Here is a 23688-nt window from a genome sequence, read left to right on the forward strand (position 1 = left end):
AAAACTCAACATGCGCACATACCCTAAATTTGCACTCCTGACTTTGGAACTGATGCAAAAATACGGATGTGTGATTGACACCTTACAGCCCAAACCAGAAGATTATACACTTTTTTGTTAAAAGGAGTTTAGGATTGTAAAAAAAAAAAAAAAAAAAAATTTCCCATTCATTTCACTGGAGCTAAACTGCAGTACCGGTCAGAAACCATGGACAGGTGTTGTGCTTTTTGCAAAAAAAAGCAGCCATGGTTTTTTTTTCTCCTCTAATCCAGGGCAAATGTTAAACCTTGGCACAAATCACCGCACATGTGGGGCAGGGTCTGGGCACAAGAGCTTTGTATATACCATTTGGAACAAGTGGGATCACAGACGACTCCGATCCGGGCTGCTAAACCCCTCAATCTCAACCGCGGCACCTAGGTGGTTGCACACTGATAAGTGGCTTCCTCTATTACGATTTTGGATCACCTGTTACCCAATGGGGTGCAATGACCGATGGGGTCTAGTGAAGGCCTTTTAGACCCGGATATGGGGACTATTAGCATTCCCAACCAACAGGCATAAGACAATGCAATGCAGAAACATTGTGTGTTCAGGCACTTAGAAGGTATATAGATGACATTATTCTGCCATAGTTTTTTTTTTTGTATTTTTTTACACCCTAATGTAATAGGTATAGAATAGGATAGCTCTCAGGATGAAAAAACTAATTAAAAATACTAGTCTGGCTGTATAGGCCTTGATACAACAACAAAAATGATGCCTGTCCTGTAGTTCTCCAATGTGGCAGCCCTGAGAAATTGAGCTTTGAAGCCACATGAAAATTTGCCTTGAAGTGTATTGGAGGCGTGTCAAATGCAGTCGGAACACGCCCACAATGCACATCTAGGCTAATTTGCATGTGCCTTGGCTTCAAAACTTGATTTCTCAGCACTGGCACATCGGATTGTTACAAGACAGGTATCATTTTAAATGTTTTTCTACATCCTATATAGCCATACAACTAAAAAGAAATCAACAAGGTTCCCTTTAATTAAAAAAAAAAAATAAAAAAAAAATAATACATTCTCACTAGTGGAATGCAGCTCATCATACCTTGTGGTTTTGTAGTCTCTTAGTGCAGCTGTAATATATTCAGACAAGCGTTTTTCCATAAGTGCAACCCTGATCCAAGCCCTCCCCTAAAAAGAAGAAATGTACAGCAATAATCACTGTATGCAAAAGATAAAGACCCTCAGCAAAGTGGGGTGGGCTCTCCTGGTCTAGAACTGAACTGTGCACCCCCAGCAAACCAATCCCAAGGTGTCACCTATACATTCTTACCTTTGCCCTGGAGGAGCTGACGTTTTCCATATTCTCAATACTACAGATACAACTGTGGGAAACTTTAGTACATGCGACCCGTATGTAATCCCAAAAGCTTCGAGGGCTTTCATAACCAAACCAGGTAAGCTGACCTGAAGGGAGATGGAGCCAGAGATAATCAATGCAAACCATCAGTGACTGAGCACAGAACATTCATTTCTAATATATTATATATATACATATACAGTACAGACCAAAAGTTTGGACACACCTTCTCATTCAAAGAGTTTTCTTTGTTTTCATGACTCTGAAAATTGTAGATTCACATTAAAGGCATCAAAACTATGAATTATCACATGTGGTATGAAATACTTAAAAAAGTGTGAAACAACTGAAAATATGTCTTATATTCTAGGTTCTTCACAGTAGCCACCTTTTGCTGTGATTACTGCTTTGCACACTCTTGGCATTCTCTTGATGAGCTTCAAGAGGTAGTCTCCGGAAATGGTTTTCCAACAGTCTTGAAGGAGTTCCCAGAGATGCTTAGCACTTGTTGGCCCTTTTGCCTTGTCTGCGGTCCAGCTCACCCCAAACCATCTTGATTGGGTTCAGGTCTGGTGACTGGGGAGGCCAGGTCATCTGGCGTAGCACCCCATCACTCTCCTTCTTAGTCATATAGCCCTTACACAGCCTGGAGGTGTGTTTGGGGTCATTGTCCTGTTGAAAAATAAATTATGGTCCAACTAAACGCAAACCGGATGCAATAGCACGCCGCTGCAAGATGCTGTGGTAGCCATGCTGGTTCAGTATGCCTTCAATTTTGAATAAATCCCCAACAGTGTCACCAGCAAAGCACCCCCACACCATCACACCTCCTCCTCCATACTTCACGGTGGAAACCAGCCATGTAGAGTCCATCCGTTCACCTTTTCTACAAAGACACGGTGGTTGGATCCAAAGATCTCAAATTTGGACTCATCAGACCAAAGCACAGATTTCCACTGGTCTAATGTCCATTCCTTGTGTTCTTTATCCCAAACAAGTCTCCTCTGCTTGTTGCCTGTCCTTAGCAGTGGTTTCCTAGCAGCTATTTTACCATGAAGGCTGCTGCACAAAGTCTCCTCTTAACAGTTGCTCTAGAGATGAGACGGTGTGTCCAAACTTTTGGTCTGTACTGTATATATATATATATATATATATATATATATATATGTTCCACAATTGGATGTGTTTAAAAAAAAATGTTCCTCTGCTGAGATAATCTTATATATGTGTTCCTGGTGTGTACTGCATAATGGCCGTGTCTGACCGTACAGTGATCATACCAAATCTCCTGGGCTAGAAAGGACGGGAAAAGAATATACAGACATTACAGCACGATTCTTTTTGTGAGGTAAAACATTTCCCTGTTTGTTTTTAAAAAATGTTTTACCTCACAGAAAAAATTATTTGCAATCCTGTGCTGTCCGGTCTGTATACTTTTTTACTTCCTCTCCAGTCCAGGAGATGTGGTATGATCAGACCATGCCCCTGAACACTCAGACACGGCCATTACACAGTACATAGCAGGGACTCATATATAAGATCTCAGCACAGGAACATTTTTTCTTAAACACACCCAATTGTGGAAATTATTATTTTGACATCTAAAGATTAAACAGCCAAATTATGAATGTAATTCTGCAATATAATAATCCAGCAGCAGAATAGTGAGTGCAGCTCTGGAGTATAATACAGGATGTAACTCTGGATCTGTATAGGATAAGTAATGTAAAGTATGTACACAGGGACTGCACCAGCAGAATAGTGAGTACAGCTCTGGAGTATAAGGGCTGCTGATAAGTCTTTGGCTTTGTGATCTTTTTTGTTTCTATGATAACGAATGAAAGCCTTGTGTGTCTAACATAGGTTTTCAAAATGTTGTGTTTGTTGCTTATGGCAACAGTGTTCTACGCACGTGGGAAAACAAAATGGCAGAGTGTAATGCGATATTCACAGCAACTGAGAGCAGAGGAGGGATACAATTCTTGTTTCTGCAAGGAAAGTCCGAGAAGGATATTCATGGTGATACGTCGCAGACATTGGGGATCAATGCCCTTCATATTCCACAGTTAAGAACTGGGTTGCCAAATGTAAAAACGGGCCACTTCAGCAGCAATGATGAGGAACGTCCTGGACGACTGAGAGTGATTGTTGTTCCGGAGATCATCGATGCTGGGCACAACCTCATACTGGAGAATCCACGAATTTCAGCTAAAGCAATAGCAGACATCATGGGGATTTCCCGTGAATGTGTTTGTGTCATTATCCATGAACATTTAGACATGAGGAAGCTTCTGCAAAGTGGGTCCCCAAATGTTTGACAACAGATCAGAGAAGCATGCGAGTGAAAACTTCCCGGTCCATTTGTCAGCGTTTCCGGACGGATAAGAATTTCCTGGATCAACTGGTCGCTATGGATGAGACCTGGATTTATTTGTAGGACCCTTTAAAACAAGGAGCAGTCAAAAGAGTGGAGGCACAGTGGTTTTCCTCATCCTAAGAAGTTCAGGGTGCAAAAATCAGCCACTAAGGTGATGGCATCTGTGTTCTGGGATAAGGAGGGCGTGCTGCTAGTGGACTACCTTCAAAGGAGTTCCACTATCAATGCAAGGTGTTACATTGAATTTTTGGACCAATTGAAGGCAGCTCTGAAGGCCAAAAGGCACGTAAAGTTGTCCAAAGGAATCTTGTTCCTGCAAGACAACGCCTCCACTCACACTGCACAAGCGACCACGCAAAACTGCCCGGGCTTCTAGCTGGTTGACCACCACCTTATTCACCAGATCTAGCTCCCTCATCATCTGTTTCCAAACGTGAAGAAACACCTCAAGGGTTCCAAATTTCACACCATTTTTGATGCCATGGCTGCTATGGATGCTTGGTTAGAGGCACAACTGAAATCCTTCTTTTTTACTAGGCTTACTTGCTTGGAATACCGATGTAACAAGTGTGGTGACATCAGTGGAGAATATGTGGAGTAAATGTAACGTTTCATCATCCTAGCTCGTTTCATTCTGGGTAAAGCCAAAGACTTATCAGCAGCTCCTGGTATCTTAAGATATGTAATGTATCTATTTACAGAGCTAGTCTACTATATATATATATATATATCTATATATAAAATGGTTAATGGTGATCAGATAGGTATACCATTGAGTGCTCCTGTCGGGTGGGTGGGAAGAAAGATAAAGAGCAAGAGGACTGTAAGCTTTCTATTAAAGGGATTCTTTAACCAGATTATTAGAGGATAAATATAATAAGTCGATGTAGCGCGTTCTCTGTAAATGAATGAGTCATAAGTGGAACAAAGAAAATATTGAAAGTTCGACACAACATCAACGGCAAGTGCTCGCCATTCTGGCCTTGGGGGAAGATTACTATACGTCAATACACCATGTTCCGTCAGCAGTAAAACAACAAGTCAGGTTTCACCTTTATACAACCTTGAAATTGCGTATATCACAAAGCTTTAGAAAAATATGAACGTTTCCTAAACTAAAATTATGCTATATAAGTCACTAAGCAGAAGCCAATTTATAATAATAACAAAAACAACCAATTTATAAAATTAAAAAAACAAAAATATATATATATATATACATATATATATATATATATATATATATATATATATATATATATACACATATATACATACATATATACACACACACACACACACATACATGCATATATATATATATATAAATATATACATATAAATATATATACGCACACATATAAATATATATACATATATATAGTATATGTGTGTGTGTGTGTGTATATATATATAAAATATATATTATATATATATAATATATATATTTATATAAAATATATATTTACATACACACACACATATACCGTATATATATATATATATATATACACACACATATAAATATATATACATATAAAGATATTATATATATATATAAAAATTATATATACATTATATATAAAAATTATAATAAAATAAATATGTAGTTTAGAGGTAGAGAGATGTTTCAGCGGTAAGTTCTTTAAAGGAAAACTAATAAAAAGAATAAACTATCATTGCCTAATTCTGTGCCAAAAAAGGGGGGGGCTGTGTGAAAAATGAAGGGCGAAGACTCAAAGGAATCAAAAATTCAGTTCACACCAGTTTTCCGGATTGAAATACGTTTTTTGCACAACTTTTTGTTGTTTTGCAACAATTTGTCGATTTTTGGCTTTTTTACGTCAGTTGGAAGTGACGTGGCCGAGATTCCCTGAGAAATTTGTTATAATTAACAGCATAAAGGTGATAAAAATGACAACAGGGATATACATGAGTTCCCAAGAGGCTGACATGTCTTGTGGCTGGGCAGGGCAGCTAGAAGCTGTCTTGGTGAATTAGGAGCGTCTGCTGGTCACGAGGCTGAACACCACAGGAGGCGATACTCAGTGTCAATTTGCTCCAAAATAACTACTACATGCCGTGTACAGAGCCATTAGAGGATTATTGTGCAAGTCTGACGAGTTTGGAAAAGTTTCTAGAAAAAGGATGTGGTTTAGCAAAAAAGGAGTGTGATTAAAAAGCGTAACGGTCGTTTTAATTTCTATATCATAAATCAATAGTGCACATTCTGCCTCTAGCTCCTCCCTCTCCATCTAGCTCCTTCTGCCTCTAGCTCCTCCCTCTCCATCTAGCGCCTCCTTCTGCCTTTAGCTCCTCCCTCCTCATCTAGCTCCTCCCTCCTCTCCATCTAGCTCCTTTTTTGCCTCTAGCTCCTCCCTCTTCAACTAACTCCTCTTTCTGCCATGCATTCCTTCCTCTCCATCTAGCTCCTCCTTCTGCCTTTAGCTTCTGCCTCTAACTCGATTCTCTTGTCTGCCTCTAGCTCCTCCCTCTGCTTCTAGCTCCTCCCTCTGCCCCTCGTTCCTTCCTCTCCATCTAGCTCTCCTTCTGCCTCTAGTTCTTCCCTCTTCATCTAGCTCCTACTTCTGCCTTTAGCTTCTGCCTCTAGCTCCTCCCTCCTTTGTCTGCCTCTAGCTCCTCCCTCTGCCGCTCGTTCCTTCCTCTCCATCTAGCTCTTCCTCCTGCCATTTGCTCCTCCCTCTTCATCTAGCTCCTCCTTCTGCCATTTGCTCCTCCCTCTTCATCTAGCTTTTCCTGCAATTTGCTCCTCCCTCTCCATCTAGCTCCTCCTTTGGCCTTTAGCTTCTGCCTCTAGCTCCTCCTCCTGCCTCTAGCCCTTGCCTCCTTCCCTTGTCATAAAATCTAATCAGCACCAACTGCCATCTATCACAGTAATGGGAAAGTCTTCACTGAATACAGATTTTACCTTTGAATTGAGATTTTTGATAATAACTGATCAATTCTGGCAGAGAAGGAAGAAAATTTGTATAAAATATATTACAAAATTGCTTATTTTCGTGTGTACTATTGCTTTATGAAATAAAGTTTAAAATGACAGTTATGCGTTAACTTACAAACAAATTCAGCAAAAATTACAACAAATTACAACAAAGAGAAAAATGTACACAGTGACTGCACCAGCAGAATAGTGAGTGCAGCTCTGGAGTATAATACAGGAGGTAACTCCGGATCACTAATGTAATGTATGTACAGAGTGACTGCACCAGCAGAATAGTGAGTGCAGCTCTGGAGTATAATACAGGAGGTAACTCAGGATCAGTACAGGATAAGTAATGTCATGTATGTACACAGTGACTGCACCAGCAGAATAGTGAGTGCAGCTCTGGAGTATAATACAGGAGGTAACTCAGGATCAGTACAGGATAAGTAATGTAATGTATGTACACAGTGACTGCACCAGCAGAATAGTGAGTGCAGCTCTGGAGTATAATACAGGAGGTAACTCAGGATCAGTACAGGATAAGTATTGTAATGTATGTACACAGTGACTGCACCAGCAGAATAGTGAGCGCGGCTCTGGAGTATAATACAGGAGTTAACTCAGGATCAGTACAGGATAAGTAATGTAATGTATGTACACAGTGACTGCACCAGCAGAATAGTGAGTGCAGCTCTGGAGTATAATACAGGAGGTAACTCAGGATCAGTACAGGATAAGTAATGTAATGTATGTACACAGTGACTGCACCAGCAGAATAGTGAGTGCAGCTCTGGAGTATAATACAGGAGGTAACTCGGGATCAGTATAGGATAAACACTACTATATATTAACAAAGTTACTTAACATGAAAATTTAAAATTGTTGACATATACATTCTACATAAACAACCCAGCTCTAAAGAGTTAAATGAATCATTACGTTTTGCTCCATCTGTATGGACTGTGATTTGGAAACAGCGTAAGATTATTGCCTCTCTTAAATGGTTAGCAAATGGTTATCGATTTTCTGTGCTGTTGTATATGGAGAGCGCAATGGAGTTTTAACGATTCACCTGTAGGGTACAATTTCCAGCAGGAAGCCGAGACGAAGGCTAGCCTAAGAACGTATGACGCCAAGTATGACGGAAGGTAAGAAGGGAGCCGGGCATCGCTGCTCACGTGTGCGGCTTCATGTGTGCTCTGTATTTCACTCCATGATAAACATTTCACAGATTAGATCACTAAAGAGGACGGATAAAGCAGAGGTGAACATGTACTCGTCCGCTACGGTCAAGAAGTTCTCCGAGTTACAAAGCTGCATTCTTGAGATTACTGGGGATCCCAGCAGCTGCACCCCTCCGATCAGTATAGAGTTGGTGCAAATCAATTCGGCAGAGACTGTCCAGGTACAAACACTAATCCACTTACAATTGTACAAGGAAGCCCTAGACAAGGATAGACATGTAAGTGCATTTCAATAAATTAAAATATCCTCAAAAAGTGAATTTAGTTCAGTAATTCAATACAAAAAGGAAAACGCATATATTATATAGAGTCATTATACACAGAGGGATCTATTCCTATATATTATATAGAGTCATTACACACAGAGGGATCTATTCCTATATATTATATAGAGTCATTGTACACAGAGGGATCTATTCCTATATATTATATAGAGTCATTACACACAGAGGGATCTATTCCTATATATTATATAGAGTCATTATACACAGAGGGATCTATTCCTATATATTATATAGTCATTACACACAGAGGGATCTATTCCTATATATTATATAGAGTCATTACACACAGAGGGATCTATTCCTATATATTATATAGAGTCATCACACACAGAGGGATCTATTCCTATATATTATATAGAGTCATTACACACAGAATGATCTATTTCAGGTGTTTATTATATATTATATAGAGTCGTTATACACAGAGGGATCTATTCCTATATATTATAGAGTCATTACACACAGGAATCTATTCCTATATATCATATAGAGTCATTATACACAGAGGGATCTATTTCTATGTATTATATAGAGTCATTACACACAGAGCGATTTCTCAGGATTAACTAACAGGGGGACCTATTCTCGTATTATAGAGTCAATACACACAGAGGGATCTATTACTATATATTATATATAGTCATTACACACAGAGGGATCTATTCCTATATATTATATCGAGTCATTACACACAGAATGATCTATTCCTTTATATTATATAGAGTAATTACACACAGAGGGATTTATTTCTCAGGATTATCTAACAGGGGTCTCAGCGCAACCACCTTCAATCTTTTTTTGATACTGAGCTTCTCAACCCCAACGTTCCATTACAGTTCAAATAAATACTAAAATTCTGTTTACCTGCAGTCACCACTAGGGGGAGCTCACTGCATAAGGAAATATACAGCTTCCATTAAATTGATTTACAAAACTGTAAGCTGTGAGCTCCCCTAGTGGTGGATACACGACACGAACAGCTCACAAAGGGATTTTCAGGGGCAAAGAGACTACTACTCTACACCATGTTCCAAATTATTATGCAAATGATATTTTTCTCTGATTTTCCTAAATGGTCGGTGCAAATGACAGTCCGTCTAATAAAAGTCATCACCCGTTAGGGTATAACAGTATAATCTTTAAAAAAAACCAAAAAACCTCAAAATGCACTGTTCCAAATTATTAGGCACAGTAGAGTTTCTAAACATTTTTATATGTTTTAAAGAACTGAAAATGCTGATTTGTGGAATTTGCAGCATTAGGAGGTCACATTCACGGAAATAAAAAGCTATTTAAATCCAAAACATCCTAACAGGCCAAGTTGCATGTAACCATAGGAACCCTTCTTTGATATCACCTTCACAATTCTTGCATCCATTGAACTTGTGAGTTTTTGGAGAGTTTCGGCTTGAATTTCTTTGCAGGATGTCAGAATCCCAGAGCTGCTGTATCGACGTGAACTGCCTCCCACCCTCATAGATCTTTTGCTTGATGATACTCCAAAGGTTCTCTATAGGGTTGAGGTCAGGGGAAGATGGTGGCCACACCATGAATTTATCTCCTTTTATGCCCATAGCAGCCAATGAGACAGAGGTATTTTTTCCAGCATGAGATGGTGCATGGTCATGCATGAAGATGATTTTGCTCCTGAAGGCACATTCTGCTTTTTGTACCTTGGAAGAAAGTTGTCAGTCAGAAACTCTATATACTTTGCAGAGGTCATTTTCACACCTTCAGGAACCCTAAAGTGGCCTACCCGATGTCTCCCCATGATTCTGGCCCAAAACATGACTCCTCCACTCCCTTGCTGACATCGCAGCCTTGTCGGGACATGGTGGCCATCCACCAACCATCCACTGCTCCATCCATCTGGACCATCCAGGGTTGCTCGACACTCATCACTAAACAAGACTGTATGAAAATTAGTCTTCATGTGTGTCTGGGCCCCCTGCAACTCTCTCTGCTTGTGAGCACTGGTTAGGGGGGGCCGAATAGGAGGTTTATGCACCACAGCAAGCCTTTGAAGGATCCTACACCTTGAGGTTTGAGGGACTCCAGAGGCACCAGCAGCTTCAAATATCCATTTGCTGGTTGTAATGGCTTTTTAGCAGCTGCTCTCTTAATCCGATGGACTTGCCTGGCAGAAACCTTCCTCATTCTGCCTTTATCTGCATGAACACGTATGTGCTCAGAATCAGCCATATATCTCTTCACAGTACGATGATCACGCTTAAGTTTTCGTGAAATATCTAATGTTTTCATCCCTTGTCCAAGGCATTGCATTATTTGATGCTTTTCGGCAGCAGAGAGATGCTTTTTCTTTTTCATGTTACCGTATTTTTTGGACTTTAAGACGCACTTTTTTTCCCCCAAATGTTGGGGGAAAGCTGGGGGTGCGTCTTATGGTCTGAATGTAGCTGCGAGGAATGAGGGTGCTGCGGTGAAGCGGGTCATCGGGGGCACGAGCAGGCTGTAGCAGCGCCTGCCGTGACCACGTGGGCCCGCTCATTTCATATGCACGCCCATCCTCCCGCCCATCATCTCACAGCGCTAAAGCCGGCGCTGACAGGTGGGAGGGATGATGGGCAGGGAATGCGCGCATAATTAACAGCCGGCCCGCATGATCACCCCTGGCTACTACAGCCTGGAGTGATCATGTGCTGCTGTATTCATTGCCACCCGCGTATCATCATCAGTGTGGGGCCGTGAATAAGTATACTCACCCGTCACCGTTGTCTGCATCATCGCAATCTCCTCCTGTCTGCCGACCAACTGATCTGTGTAGAGAGCGGTGAGCACAGCGATTACATCATCGCTGTGCACAGCGCTAGTCTCCACACAGGTCAGCTGACAGGCAGAAAGGAGGACGAGCGATGCTGCAGACAACGGTGAATGCTCCACACTCCAGCGGCGCTGCTGTCGGCACTGACAGGAGGAGGAGCGATGCTGCATGGAGCAAGGAAAGGGGAGTATAAACGTTTATTTTTTTTGGGTGCCACAGGATACAGGCCATATAGCAGGATGAGGCCATATACCAGGATGGATGGGGGTATATATCAGGATTTAAGGGGGTATATATCAGGATGGATGGGGTATATAGCAGGATGGATGGGGGTATATAGCAGGATGGATGGGGGTATATAGCAGGATGGATGGGGGTATATAGCAGGATGGATGGGGGTATATAGCAGGATGGATGGGGGTATACAGCAGGATGGATGGGGGTATACAGCAGGATGGATGGGGGTATACAGCAGGATGGATGGGGGTATACAGCAGGATGGGGATATATAGCAGGATAAGGGCATATACCAAGATGGTGCTATGTAGCAGGATGGGGGCTATAACATGATGGCGGTATATAGCAGGATGGGAATATATACCAGGATGGGGGACATATATACAAGGATGGGGATCATATACAAGGCAAGAGGATCATTATCAGGATGGGGTACCTTAGCAGAGAATTTGGTACATTACCCCCATAACAGTGTCAGTAGCAGATCCTCGCCCTATAACAGTGTGTCATGACCACATTTTTTGCTTAAAATTTTATTTTCCTATTTTCCTCCTCTAAAACCAGGGTGCGTCTTATAGTCCAAAAAATACGGTGCTTGAAAACTGTGGCTGCTTAATATTGTGGAACATCCAGTTTTCCTTTTATTGGGCTCACCTGGCAAACTAATTATCACAGGTATCGGAGATTGATATCAGTGATCCAAAGAACCCTGAGACACAAACCATCAATAAGTTTCATTAGTAATCGCTAGGACCCTTAAATCCAATTTGCATAATAATTTGGAACATGGCTCTGTACATTGCACCACAATGGCAGTCTCTTATAACCTTGATAATAAATTACTACCGAATAAATTAGACCAGATAGAATCAATGCCAAACAAGCTCATGTTTTTGAGATTCTAATAAAACTAAAAAAAAAAAATATAAAAATGGGATTGTCAGAACTAATTGTATTCCACTGATATGTTTATATATTTATTTTTTTTAATTAGAGGAATTAAATTAGTTTTTGAATAGAGAATTTTTTCATAGTTGAAAAGTTCTTTTGACAGAAGATACAGATTTCTGCATTTTTTGTAAACCGCAGGAAATGTTTACTGTCTGTTCCACACAATGCCATCCTCACAATGGGCTGCGTGCCTCGGTGAGCACATCTTGACAAGCTGTTTCGCAAGCGAAGACATTGCCAGAAGGAAAATCGACCTTTACTTCCTGTTATTTTGTTATTCTTGTTTTGCTTTTTTTTTCCCTCTATGGTTTGATTTATCATTTTGGAAATGTGTAGATCTGTATCTCTCGTAAAAAGGGAATCTGTCAGCAGGTTTTTGCCACCTCATCTGAGAGAAGCATAATGTAGGCACAGAGACCCTGAATCCAATGATGTATCACTTAGTTTGGTTCTGACACAAGAGTTTTTAGGTTTAGGAAAGCTAACTACACCCACACCTGGCTCTCTATGTACAAGTCTATAGGCAATAAAGAACAGGAGGGGGCGTGGCCGGACTAGCTGTCCTAGTCTGGCAATGATAATCTTCTGAAGCTAAAACAAACATTGCAGGTAGAAACACCAAGTGACGGATGGAATTAATATAGGGGACCCGGCACTAAAACTATGATAATGGAGGACCAACAAGTCTTTAAGCTGTTATTAATAAATTACAACAATGAATTAAGATGCAACAATGACCTATATCAAATTAATCAATAGGACATACATTATACAACCACATGTATAAAAACCTATATTGGCAACAGTAAAGCATCAATCATTATACAAAAATTAATACAAGTACCAGAACACGAGGTCCAAATAGAATGCAGCGTCCCCATGCACTGATGCGTGTTTTGCAACAACCGTGCGGTGCTCGCCCAAGCATCTCAGTACTCTGTATACTCGGCGAGTGCCGTGTATTGGTGAGATGCTCGGGAACATGGTCGGCTCCCCGTCCCTGCATGTCGGCACTCTTTACAGAGTCAGCCCACATGAAGGGATTGGCTGCCACAGCCGGTGATGAATGCGGCGCCGGGAATCAGATGATCGGAGATCACCGTTGCTATAGTAACCCGCTTGTCAGGTTATTATGGCAATGGTGACAGCGGTGACGTCACCGCTTACTAACCCGCAGCTTCTGCTCACTCATTGAGTGATTACACAACACAGGGGAGCAGAAGTGTTCTTCCTCCTATCCGGTGCTGTCTGATATAGCAGAGCTGCATGGGTTCAAGGAGAAAGAAGACAGAAGACCAGGATCGTGGAGGGGTGAGAGTTAGTATTAAACATGGAGTCTCTAAGTGTGTCTGTGTATTTATTTCAAATAAAGTATTTTTTCTCTGTGTGGTGTCTTTTTTTTGTAACCCTTTATTGGAGATTCTTAATGGCCAGGTCAAACTTGCCTGACATTAAAAATCTCGGGCTTTATATCAGCTGGTAAAACATAGCTGGTATTAACCCCTTATTACTCAGCGTGCCACCCAGCACCAGGGCCGCTAGCAGAGTTGGATACAGCACCAGAAGATGGCACTTCTATGAAAGCACCATTTTCTGGGGCGGCTGCAGACTGTAATTCACAGCAGGGGGGCCAGAAAGCTTGGGCCAACCTGCGCTGTGGATACCAATCCCCAGCTGCATAGTTGTACCTGGCTGGACACAAAAATTGGGCGAAGCCATGTCGTGTTTTTTTTTTTTTTTAATTATTTATTTTTAGTGCTGAAGTGCACATTTAGTGCTGGCTTTTTGTTTTTTCTTCATTGAATTGGTCGGTGGCTGACCCCCCCACCTTGCTATGCACCCCAATTGGGATGCATTCCACCTGTCTAGATTATGGCGGTTAGTGACTGTTCACATTCAGTCATCAGGCCCTGTCCACAGGCTATTTACTTCATGCAGCATTTGCTTGGACCTGTCCCGCCCACAGCCATGATTCAGTCATGGGTACGGGATTGAAATAGACCAGGTGAGTGCTGCTAAGAGCAGTTCTACTATTTCATATGTCAGGCCGTATGGCACATTTTATAAAAATATTTTAGTGTAGGACTGCCTCAAATGAGATTTGTCGTGACGTGGCGGGGTAGCTCAAGAAATTGCAATTTTTTGCCAAAAATCTCCAAAAAATTTTTATGAGTACAGTTTGGAATTTTTAGTGCTGAAGTGCACATTTAGTGCTGGCTTTTTGTTTTTTCTATTCCATATTCTGTAGCTACTATCAATCAAATAACAGTGCATTTCCTAAACTTTACTTGCCTGTATTTCAGAAAGTATACATCCGATCTCACATCTAAATGTATGTATAGAATCAGCATGATAGCGCCAGTATAGCACTGGCTTTAGTTTATATAGGAAAATCCTGGTGGTTGGTCCTCTTTAAGGACTGCTACTTAAATTGCAGTTTTAGTAGGTAAAATAAAAAGTTTACTAACGTGAAGTCTTCCCAATTATCATTAGCTAAAACGGTCCTACAACTCTGGAAATTAACCCATTAAAGGGTTTATTTATTGGGTGCTAAGCGTGGCATCCAGCTGAAAAGCTTCTGTCACTCAGTTGCTCTGAATCAGCATCTTTCAAAATATTCTCAACACTGCTGACTGGCTAAAGAAGGGCTTAGGTCACAAGACTCCTCCCCTATGTCCTTTCCAGCTGAATCCAAGTCGGTCTCCATCTATAGAACCCAAGATCAGGGGTGGGATTCAGCCGGTTCTGTCCGGTTCGGGCGAAGCAGTTGTTAAAATAACAGCCCGTTCGCCGAACCGGCAAGAATCAGTGTCGCGACCCGGTTCTCTGTATTCATTTGTATCGGCGTCTGTAAGACGCCGATACAAATGAATCCCCGCACCTCCATGCATGCCGCCCTTCCGGGTTCAGTGGAGCCAGTTTGCTCTCCGGCGGCGTGATGACGCTGCCAAGGTCACCGCAGTGTGATGAGATTACCTCACCACGCTGCTGCCTGGCAGCGTCAGTATGCAGAGTGCCGCGCAGAGGACGGAAGACAGAGGAGAGGCTGCCGGCACTTAGAGCAGGTAAGTGCTCTGTGAGCCGAAGATGCAACTCTGTAGGGCAGGAGGAGGTCACTTGGAGCCTGCAGGGCAGGAGGAGCCCACATGGAGCCTGTAGGGCAGGTGGAGGCCACATGGAGCCTGCAGGGCAGGAGGAGGCCACATGGAGCCTGCAGGGCAGAAGGAGGCCACATGGAGCCTGTAGGGCAGAAGGAGGCCACATGGAGCCTGTAGGGCAGGAGGAGGCCACACGGAGCCTGTAGGTCAGGAGGCCACATGGAGCCTGCAGGGCAGGAGGAGGCCACATGGAGCCTGCAGGGCAGGAGGAGGCCACATGGAGCCTGCAGGGCAGGAGGAGGCCACATGGAGCCTGCAGGGCAGGAGGAGGCCTGCATGGGAGGGGAGCCTGCAGGGCAGGAAGAGGCCACATGGGATGGGAGTGGAGGCCTCCATGGGAGTAGAGGCCTGCATGGGGGTGGAGGCCTGCATGGGGGTGGGATCTGTATGGTGAAGGTCGTCAGTTCCAATTTGACCAGGGTTACTTTAGTAATAATTTTCAGACATTGTAGAAAAACTCTTTTATACAATATGCCAAGTAAATAAGTGACTGACACTAACTGAAACAACTGGTACTTGAAAGGAAAGTGAAGGTATAGTAAGAGTAAGAAGGGGAAAGTTTTTATTATTTACTTGTATTTTGTGGTTGAAGAAAGTGCGCAAAAATGGGTGTGGCTAACAAAATGGGTGTGGTTACAGAGTGGGCGTGGTTTTCAAATGGGCGAGGTTTACAGAGAACCTGATAAAAATTTGAATCCCACCCCTGCCTAAGATCTTGTGAACTGTATACCACTGGATCTGATCACATATACTTCTCGTTCTAGGTCATTTGTGCTATAAGCATATCAAGCGATATTAAAAGCCATATGCGCTATTAAACACAATTTTAACGTGTTTCTATACAATTGCATCAAATGATGATGTCCAGTAAAAAAAAAAAATCTGTCTTGACTGGACAGTAATTGATTCTGGAATATACTGCTATATGAAACATATGACAGATTTCATTAGTAAATGCTGTTAACCAGGGGTCGGTCTCCTCTAGAGGGCAGGATTAGAAGGCCTTGATTTCCAGAGATAAAAGCAATCACTTTAAAAAGTCCAATAAGACACGTGTAGCGACAAATTGGGGCCGTCAGCTTCACTTGCTATAAAGCGTGTGTTATTCTTAGTACATATACATAATTAGATTTACTTTCTGGAACCTAATCCGCTGGTGTCATCAAATAAGACCAGCTACTGAAGATTGGACTTGAAAGGAGATCTCTGGGGTTGGGGGTATTTCAATGAATGTTTCCAATTTGCATTTGATCAAAGGGAAAAAAAACTTCTAAAATACATGAAAGAACAGTAATAAAAAAAAAAAAAGTCAAAATTAATAATATGTACTGAAGACGCGCCAAGGTCAGGTAGGAGGAACACAGCTAGAAGATTCTCATGGAGGAATCAACGAACTGTTAAAGGGGTATTTCCACCTAATAATGCTATAATAAGTGGGTGGTGGACCACCAGCGCAAAAATTGCAGACGGCACCATTTACTTGCATAGAGTTGTGCTGCAGTTTCGCCGCACAGTGGATAGCTGGGGTGCTGCGCTGGGAAACATGGTAAAGGGGACCAAGGACATCAATGGCGGCTGAACCCCTTATTCCGAGGATTGTTGAGGATCCCATCAATTTTAAAATGATAAATTATAGCGGAAAACAATTTCCTTGGCCTTGTAATCTATGCCAAAGATCTGTTAGTTCCTCAAGTCAATTTTGTCTCTTTGATCAATTATTATTATTGATCTATAGAACACCATTGGTGCTGTACATGAGAAGGGGATACCTCCAAAATATGGATATAAAGACTAAACTAACAATGACAGACTGGTATGGAGGAGACCGTAAGTTGGGCGGTTAGTGGCAGCTCCGGTGGTGGTGAGGTGGCAACAGAGTCATTGCAGGCTGTAGCTTTCTTGAAGAGAGGAGTTTTCAAGTTCCATCTGAAGCTTCCGACCGTTTCGGATAATCGGACATAATGGGGCATAGAATTCCAGAGGATGGGGGATACTCGGGAGAAGCCTTGGTGGCGATTGATGAAGAACAAATAAGTGCGTAGAAAAGAATAAGATTTTGGGAGGAACGGAGATTACGTTTGGGAAGATATGGGGAGATTACAATGGAGATATATGGAATAGACAGATTATGAAAATCTTTGTAGGGCAATGTTAATAATTTGAATTGAATATAGGGATATGGGGAATTGGAGGCCAATGTAGGGATATGCAGAGGGAGAAGTTGAGGAGTAGAGTAGAGAGGTGGATTAGTTGGACAGAGTTAAGGACGGATGGAGATGTACGAAAGTGTTAGAAAGGAGGCCACAGAGCAGGATGCTGCAGTAGTCCAGGCAGGTGATGATGACGGCACGCAAGGCAAGCTGAATTGACAAGATAGCCCACTACTAATATATAGTGGCATACAGTTGAAACCAGAAGTTTACATACACTATCTAAAGAGACATCTGCAGGTTTTTCCCTCTGCTCTCTATAAAGACACATCTGCAGGTTATTCCCTCCGCTCTCTACAGAGACACATCTGCAGGTTTTTCCCTCCGCTCTCTATAAAGACACATCTGCAGGTTATTCCCTCCGCTCTCTACAGAGACACATCTGCAGGTTTTTCCCTCCGCTCTCTATAAAGACACATCTGCAGGTTTTTCCCTCTGCTCTCTATAAAGACACATTTGCAGGTTTTTCTCACTATCTGACATGAAATCAGAATAAACCTTTCCCATTTTAGGTCAATTAGGAACCAAAATTATTTATATTTGCCAAATGCCAGAATAATGAGAGAGAGAATGTTTTAAGGCATTTTTATTATTTCATGCAAAGTCAAAAGTTTCCCTCCATTTCATTAGTATTTGGTACCATTGCCCTTAAATCGTATGACTTGGATGAAACGTTTTGGACCTCCTTCCAGAAGCTTCACAATAGTTAGTAGGAGTTTGGGCCCATTCCTCCTGACAGAACTGGTGTAACTGCGCCATATTTGTAGGTCGTCTTGCTCGCACCGGCCTTTTCAGCTCTCTCCATAAATTTTCAATAGTATTGAGATCAGGGCTTTATGATGGCCACTCCAAAACATTGACTTAGTTATCCTTAAGATAGTGAAAAAAACATGCAGATGTGTCTGTTAGTGCATGTAAGCTTCTAGTTTCAATGATATATCACTTTAAACTGTACAGTATATCTTTTTTTTGTATACCTTTCCATATACAAGTCTAGTCAACTACACTTTTCAATAGACTTAAGGGTGCTTTACACGCAGCGAGATCGCTAGCGATGTCGCTGGTGAAAGCACCCGCCCCCGTCTGTTGTGCGGCACGGGCAAATCGCTGCCCGTGGAGCACAACATCGCTTACACCCGTCACACATACTTACCTGCCTAGTGATGTCGCTGTGGCCGGCAAACCGCCTCCTTTCTAAGGGGGCGCTTTGTTCGGCATCACAGCGACGTCACTAAGCAACCGCCCAATAGAAGCGGAGGGGCGGAGATGAGCGGGCCGAACATCCCGCCCACATCCTTCCTACCTCATTGCGGGCGGGCGCAGGTAAGGTGATGTTCCTCGTTCCTGCGGTGTCACACATAGCGATGTGTGCTGCCGCAGGAACGACGAACAACCTGAGTTCTGCAACAGCAACGATAAATCGGGAAAGGAACGACGTGTCAACGATCAGGTAAGTAATTTTGATCGTTAACGGTCGTTCCTGCGTTTCACACGCAACGACGTCGCTAACGAGGCCGGATGTGCGTCACGAATTCCGTGACCCCAACGACATCTCGCTAGCGATGTCGCTGCGGGTGAAGCCCACTTTAAAATTCATATCATAGCATCAGTGGCACAGTGTGGGCTATAAATACCCGGGGAAGGACAAGTATTTTGCACCCCCCTAACCCATGGACCATTAGCACTCACTGAGTTTCTTCCCTCGGTCTACTACTGAATCCTTTATCCCCAAACACACATAATGTAGTTTAAGAAAATACAGATTCAAGTCTAATTTGCCCTTTGACTATCTAGATTTCTTTTGCTTATTGTCAAAACCAGACTTTTAAAAATAAAAAGTTATTCATTGCTAATTTTTCTCTCTGATATATACACATACATATTGTGACACTCTGACTTGCTCGGTTGATTGTGCATGTAATCGCAGGATCTGTTTCTATTTAAACAGTACAGTTGGTTAATTCAGTCTTTATAAACCGGTAAACAGAACAAACTCAAAGAAAGGCTTTGTCTAACACAAGGTAACAAAAGGATAACAAACTAAGTTCATACACTACTGCGACATTCACCACCTCGGAATAATCCACTCTTCACCAAACCTAATACACACACACACACACACACACACACACACACACACACACACACACAACCTAGGAGTCCATTTTTATAACAAGTACCACACCCCAAGTTATAGATCTGTGAAAAGTCATTCCCACTCATCTCTTTGACTGCTCGTAAACCCAGCTCTACCATGATGGAGCCTGCTTCCGGGTTTACATCATTGAGGCTATCAACCTCAATGATACATATCTCCCCTACTGTACTGTTCCGGTGACCTCAAAATATATACATACATATATTTTAAAAGTCAATATTTTATTACCTTAACCCTAGTATCTGCTCAGTCTATCCTATGAAAGATGCAGCAGTCTCTCTCAAACCCAGCGGGACAGTGACAGAGATGAAAGAGCAGCAGCTAGCTCCTACCCTTCTTACCAGCCTCACTGCACTTGTGCGCTACTCCAAAAAGAAGTGGTTCCCACTGCAGTCAACATTGGGGGTAGAGGCAAAAAATTTGGCACTGACATAGAATTTGAGGCTTGGGGAAATAATCCTTGTAGTCCTCCCACCATGCTATGGCATTACACAGAACAGCCTGACGTAAACCAAAGTAACACTTCTTTGGCTTCCGTTGGGCAAATTACATATTTTTGGAGTAGCATTGTTGGAAAATATAACACCGAACCTCAGCAATTAGAAGGGGAACTGGTCTAAAGGTCTTAACACTGGAGAGGAAAAAGAAACACCAGGTACTTCAGACCAAATGTGGACTCCCTGGAATGGAGTCTATATCCACCTATGCAAAAAGAAGAGTCAGAACCCCCCATGATCCATGTACCTCCAGCTCTCAGAAGAGGACAGTGCTGCCAAGCGAGGCACAGAATCTAATCAATTTAACCACTTTAGGAGAAATTCTTTAACGCTTGCTCTGAAAATGACCTGAGTGACTGATCAGATTACATATAATGCACTGGTCTGGAAACAAAGTGTTCTCATCATATAACTGAGCACCAGGTGACGGCTAGTTTAACAATATGGAGAAGAATACATTGTATACAGCAGAGCACTGCAGGCACTGGTGTGAACATGACCATCCAAAACCAGCCTAACCCTAAAGCTTCTAGTAAGTGCGTGACGCACAGATCTCAAAGTCCAGGTCTTAAAACGTTGTCCAAGACATTGATATTGATTGCCTATCCTAAAAATAGGTCATTAATATCATGTACAAGTGCATCTCAATAAATAAGAATATCATAAAAAAATAATTTATTTCAGTAATTCAATAGAAAAAGGGAAATGCATTTATTATAGAGTCATTACACACAGAGGGATCTATTCCTATATATTATAGAGAGTCATTACACACAGAGGGATCTATTCCTACATATTATATAGAGTCATTACACACAGAGGGATCTATTCCTATATATTATATAGAGTCATTACACACAGAGGGATCTATTCCTACATATTATATAGAGTCATTACACACAGAGGGATCTATTCCTATATACTATATAGAGTCATTACACACAGAGGGATCTATTCCTATATATTATATAGAGTCATTACACACAGAGGGATCTATTCCTATATATTATATAGAGTCATTACACACAGAGGGATCTATTCCTACATATTATATAGAGTCATTACACACAGAGGGATCTATTCCTATATACTATATAGAGTCATTACACACAGAGGGATCTATTCCTATATATTATATAGAGTCATTACACACAGAGGGATCTATTCCTATATATTATATAGAGTCATTACACACAGAGGGATCTATTCCTATATATTATATAGAGTCATTACACACAGAGGGATCTATTCCTATATATTATATAGAGTCATTACACACAGAGGGATCTATTCCTATATATTATATAGAGTAATTACACACAGAGGGATCTATTCCTACATATTATATAGAGTCATTACACACAGAGGGATCTATTCCTACATATTATATAGAGCCATTACACACAGACTGATCTATTCCTGTATATTATTTAGCGTTATTACACACAAAGTGATCTATTTCAAGTGTTTATTTCTGTTAATGTTGATGATTATGGCTTCCTGCCAATGAAAACCCAAAAGTCATTATCTCAGAAAATTAGATTGACCACAAAACACCTGGTCCCTTAGTTTGGTTCTGTAGGTTACACAATCATGGGGAAGACTGCTGACTTGACAGATGTCCAGAAGGCAGTTATTGACACACTCCACAAGGAGGGTAAGCCACAAAAGGTCATTACTAGAGAAGCTGGCTGATCACAGAGTGCTGTATCCAAGCATATTAATGGAAAGTTGAGTGGAAGGAAAAAGTGTGGTAGAAAAAGGAGCACAAGCAACTGTGATAACCGCAGCTTTGACAGAATTGTTAGGAAAAGGCCATTCAAAAATTAGGGGGAGATTTAACTGCTGGGGAGAGAGAAAGGAGATGACTGCTGAGGGGAAGGCAGAGGGAAGAGATAATGACTGCTAGGGTTTAAGAAATAATGACTTCTGTGGGGAGGGGGGAAAGAAGATAATGACTGTCCAGAGAGAGGAGATAATGACTGGTGGGGGAGGGGGAAATGAGATAACGACTGCTGGGGGAAAAGGAGGGGAAGAGGAGATAATGATTGCTGGGGGAAGGAGGGGACTTGCTTGGGCTTGAAGTGTACGAAATATCAACCTTCAATTAAAGATATAGCCAATGAAATTCAGAAACAAAAAAGTCACTAAGCAAGTAAGGTAAAAAATTATTTGTTTTTTGTTTTATTAATAAATACAGTACATATATTAAAATGATAATTTTTGTTTTTAGAGCTTATGGATTTTTCTAGAAGTGACTTACCACCCGATGTATGCTCGTGTTTTTTTTAACACTGAGCTCAAAAGGTTGGCCATCACTGTAATAAACGCATCTGTCTGGTGGAAAACCGTGATGATGTCTAACGGAACAGCTATAAAACAGCATCGTATCAATATTCGCCGGCAGAAGAAATAATGAGGGTTTTATGAAGTGGAAGGTCACATGGACATTAATCTGACATGATCTGTGATGAAAGGAAACATTAATCCGAGTAATTAAATCCACAGATGACAAAATCCTCAGACGGTCAGTGTTCTCTTCTAGGTCAGACTCCGAGACCTTCTCATATTTGTATCTCCGAGCGCAAATCTGATCCAGCGTGGTGAATGTCTCTCAGATCCGAGAATCATCTCCTCTTACCAGCCCGAGATTCATTACAGTGCGGATGTGGAGGCAAGATAAGAATCCGATACTAGGACGGGACGCTCCAAATTGACGTGAGACGGTTTTTAGGATTACGCAAGTCACGAATCAAGCCCAAAATTTTGGTATAGGTTCCTTCTTTGAAAATATAGATTAAGGATTTATTATATTAGGGACCCATTTAAAAAAAAACACAACAAAAAAAAAACATTTAAAGTAATTGTCCAGTTTTAAGCCAAAATATATACAAGTCAGTACAAATAGGAAAGGATTTCCGGCTATATCTTTTCGAAAAAGGTTTCTCCTTGGCTGCTTATTAAATCAGCTCCATTAGATTAGTGCTGTGATCTGTGACTAAGGTGGAGCTGGAGTGAAAAGGAACGTCTGCGGTAGTCTGAGGCACGCCTCCTGCCTCATCATTCGCTCCCTCCTACTTTAGCTCTTCTCTGATTGGCTGCTGAGTACAAACACAGGTCCAGCCCAGGCTTAGAAGTCAGTGAATAGAGAGTATGTATATTACTGCAAGGAGAAGAATATAAAAGTATAGCTTACTAACCACAAGTGAGAAAAAGATTAGTAGGTAATTGCTAACGGTACACGTTGAGGTAAATGAGCCTTAAGCGGGCTTTACACACTGCGATATCGGTCCCGATATCGCTAGTGTGGGTACCCGCCCCCATCTGTTGCGCGACACGGGCAAATCGCTGCCCGTGCCGCACATCGCCCAGACCCGTCACACATACTTACCTGCCCGGCGACGTCGCTGTGACCGGCGAACCGCCTCCTTTCTAAGGGGGCGGTCCGTGCGGCGTCACAGCGACGTCACTGAGCAGCCGCCCAATAGCAGCGGAG

General features: G+C 41.9%; 1 protein-coding gene across 2 annotated transcripts in view; it reads right to left on the reverse strand.

Moving 5' to 3' along the window:
* The window catches only part of RUNDC3B (RUN domain containing 3B), a 192181-nt gene that overhangs the window by 114323 nt on the left and 54170 nt on the right, over positions 1-23688 (reverse strand). For both annotated transcript variants that reach the window (XM_075315611.1, XM_075315612.1), the window contains exons 3-4: positions 1324-1457; positions 1096-1181 (exon numbers count right to left, since the gene is read on the reverse strand). In XM_075315611.1, the coding sequence (XP_075171726.1) occupies positions 1096-1181; positions 1324-1457 (220 nt within the window). The remainder of the gene's footprint in view (positions 1-1095; positions 1182-1323; positions 1458-23688) is intronic.

Source organism: Anomaloglossus baeobatrachus, chromosome 6 (assembly GCF_048569485.1).
Source record: "Anomaloglossus baeobatrachus isolate aAnoBae1 chromosome 6, aAnoBae1.hap1, whole genome shotgun sequence".
Classification (NCBI taxonomy): Eukaryota; Metazoa; Chordata; class Amphibia; order Anura; family Aromobatidae; genus Anomaloglossus; species Anomaloglossus baeobatrachus.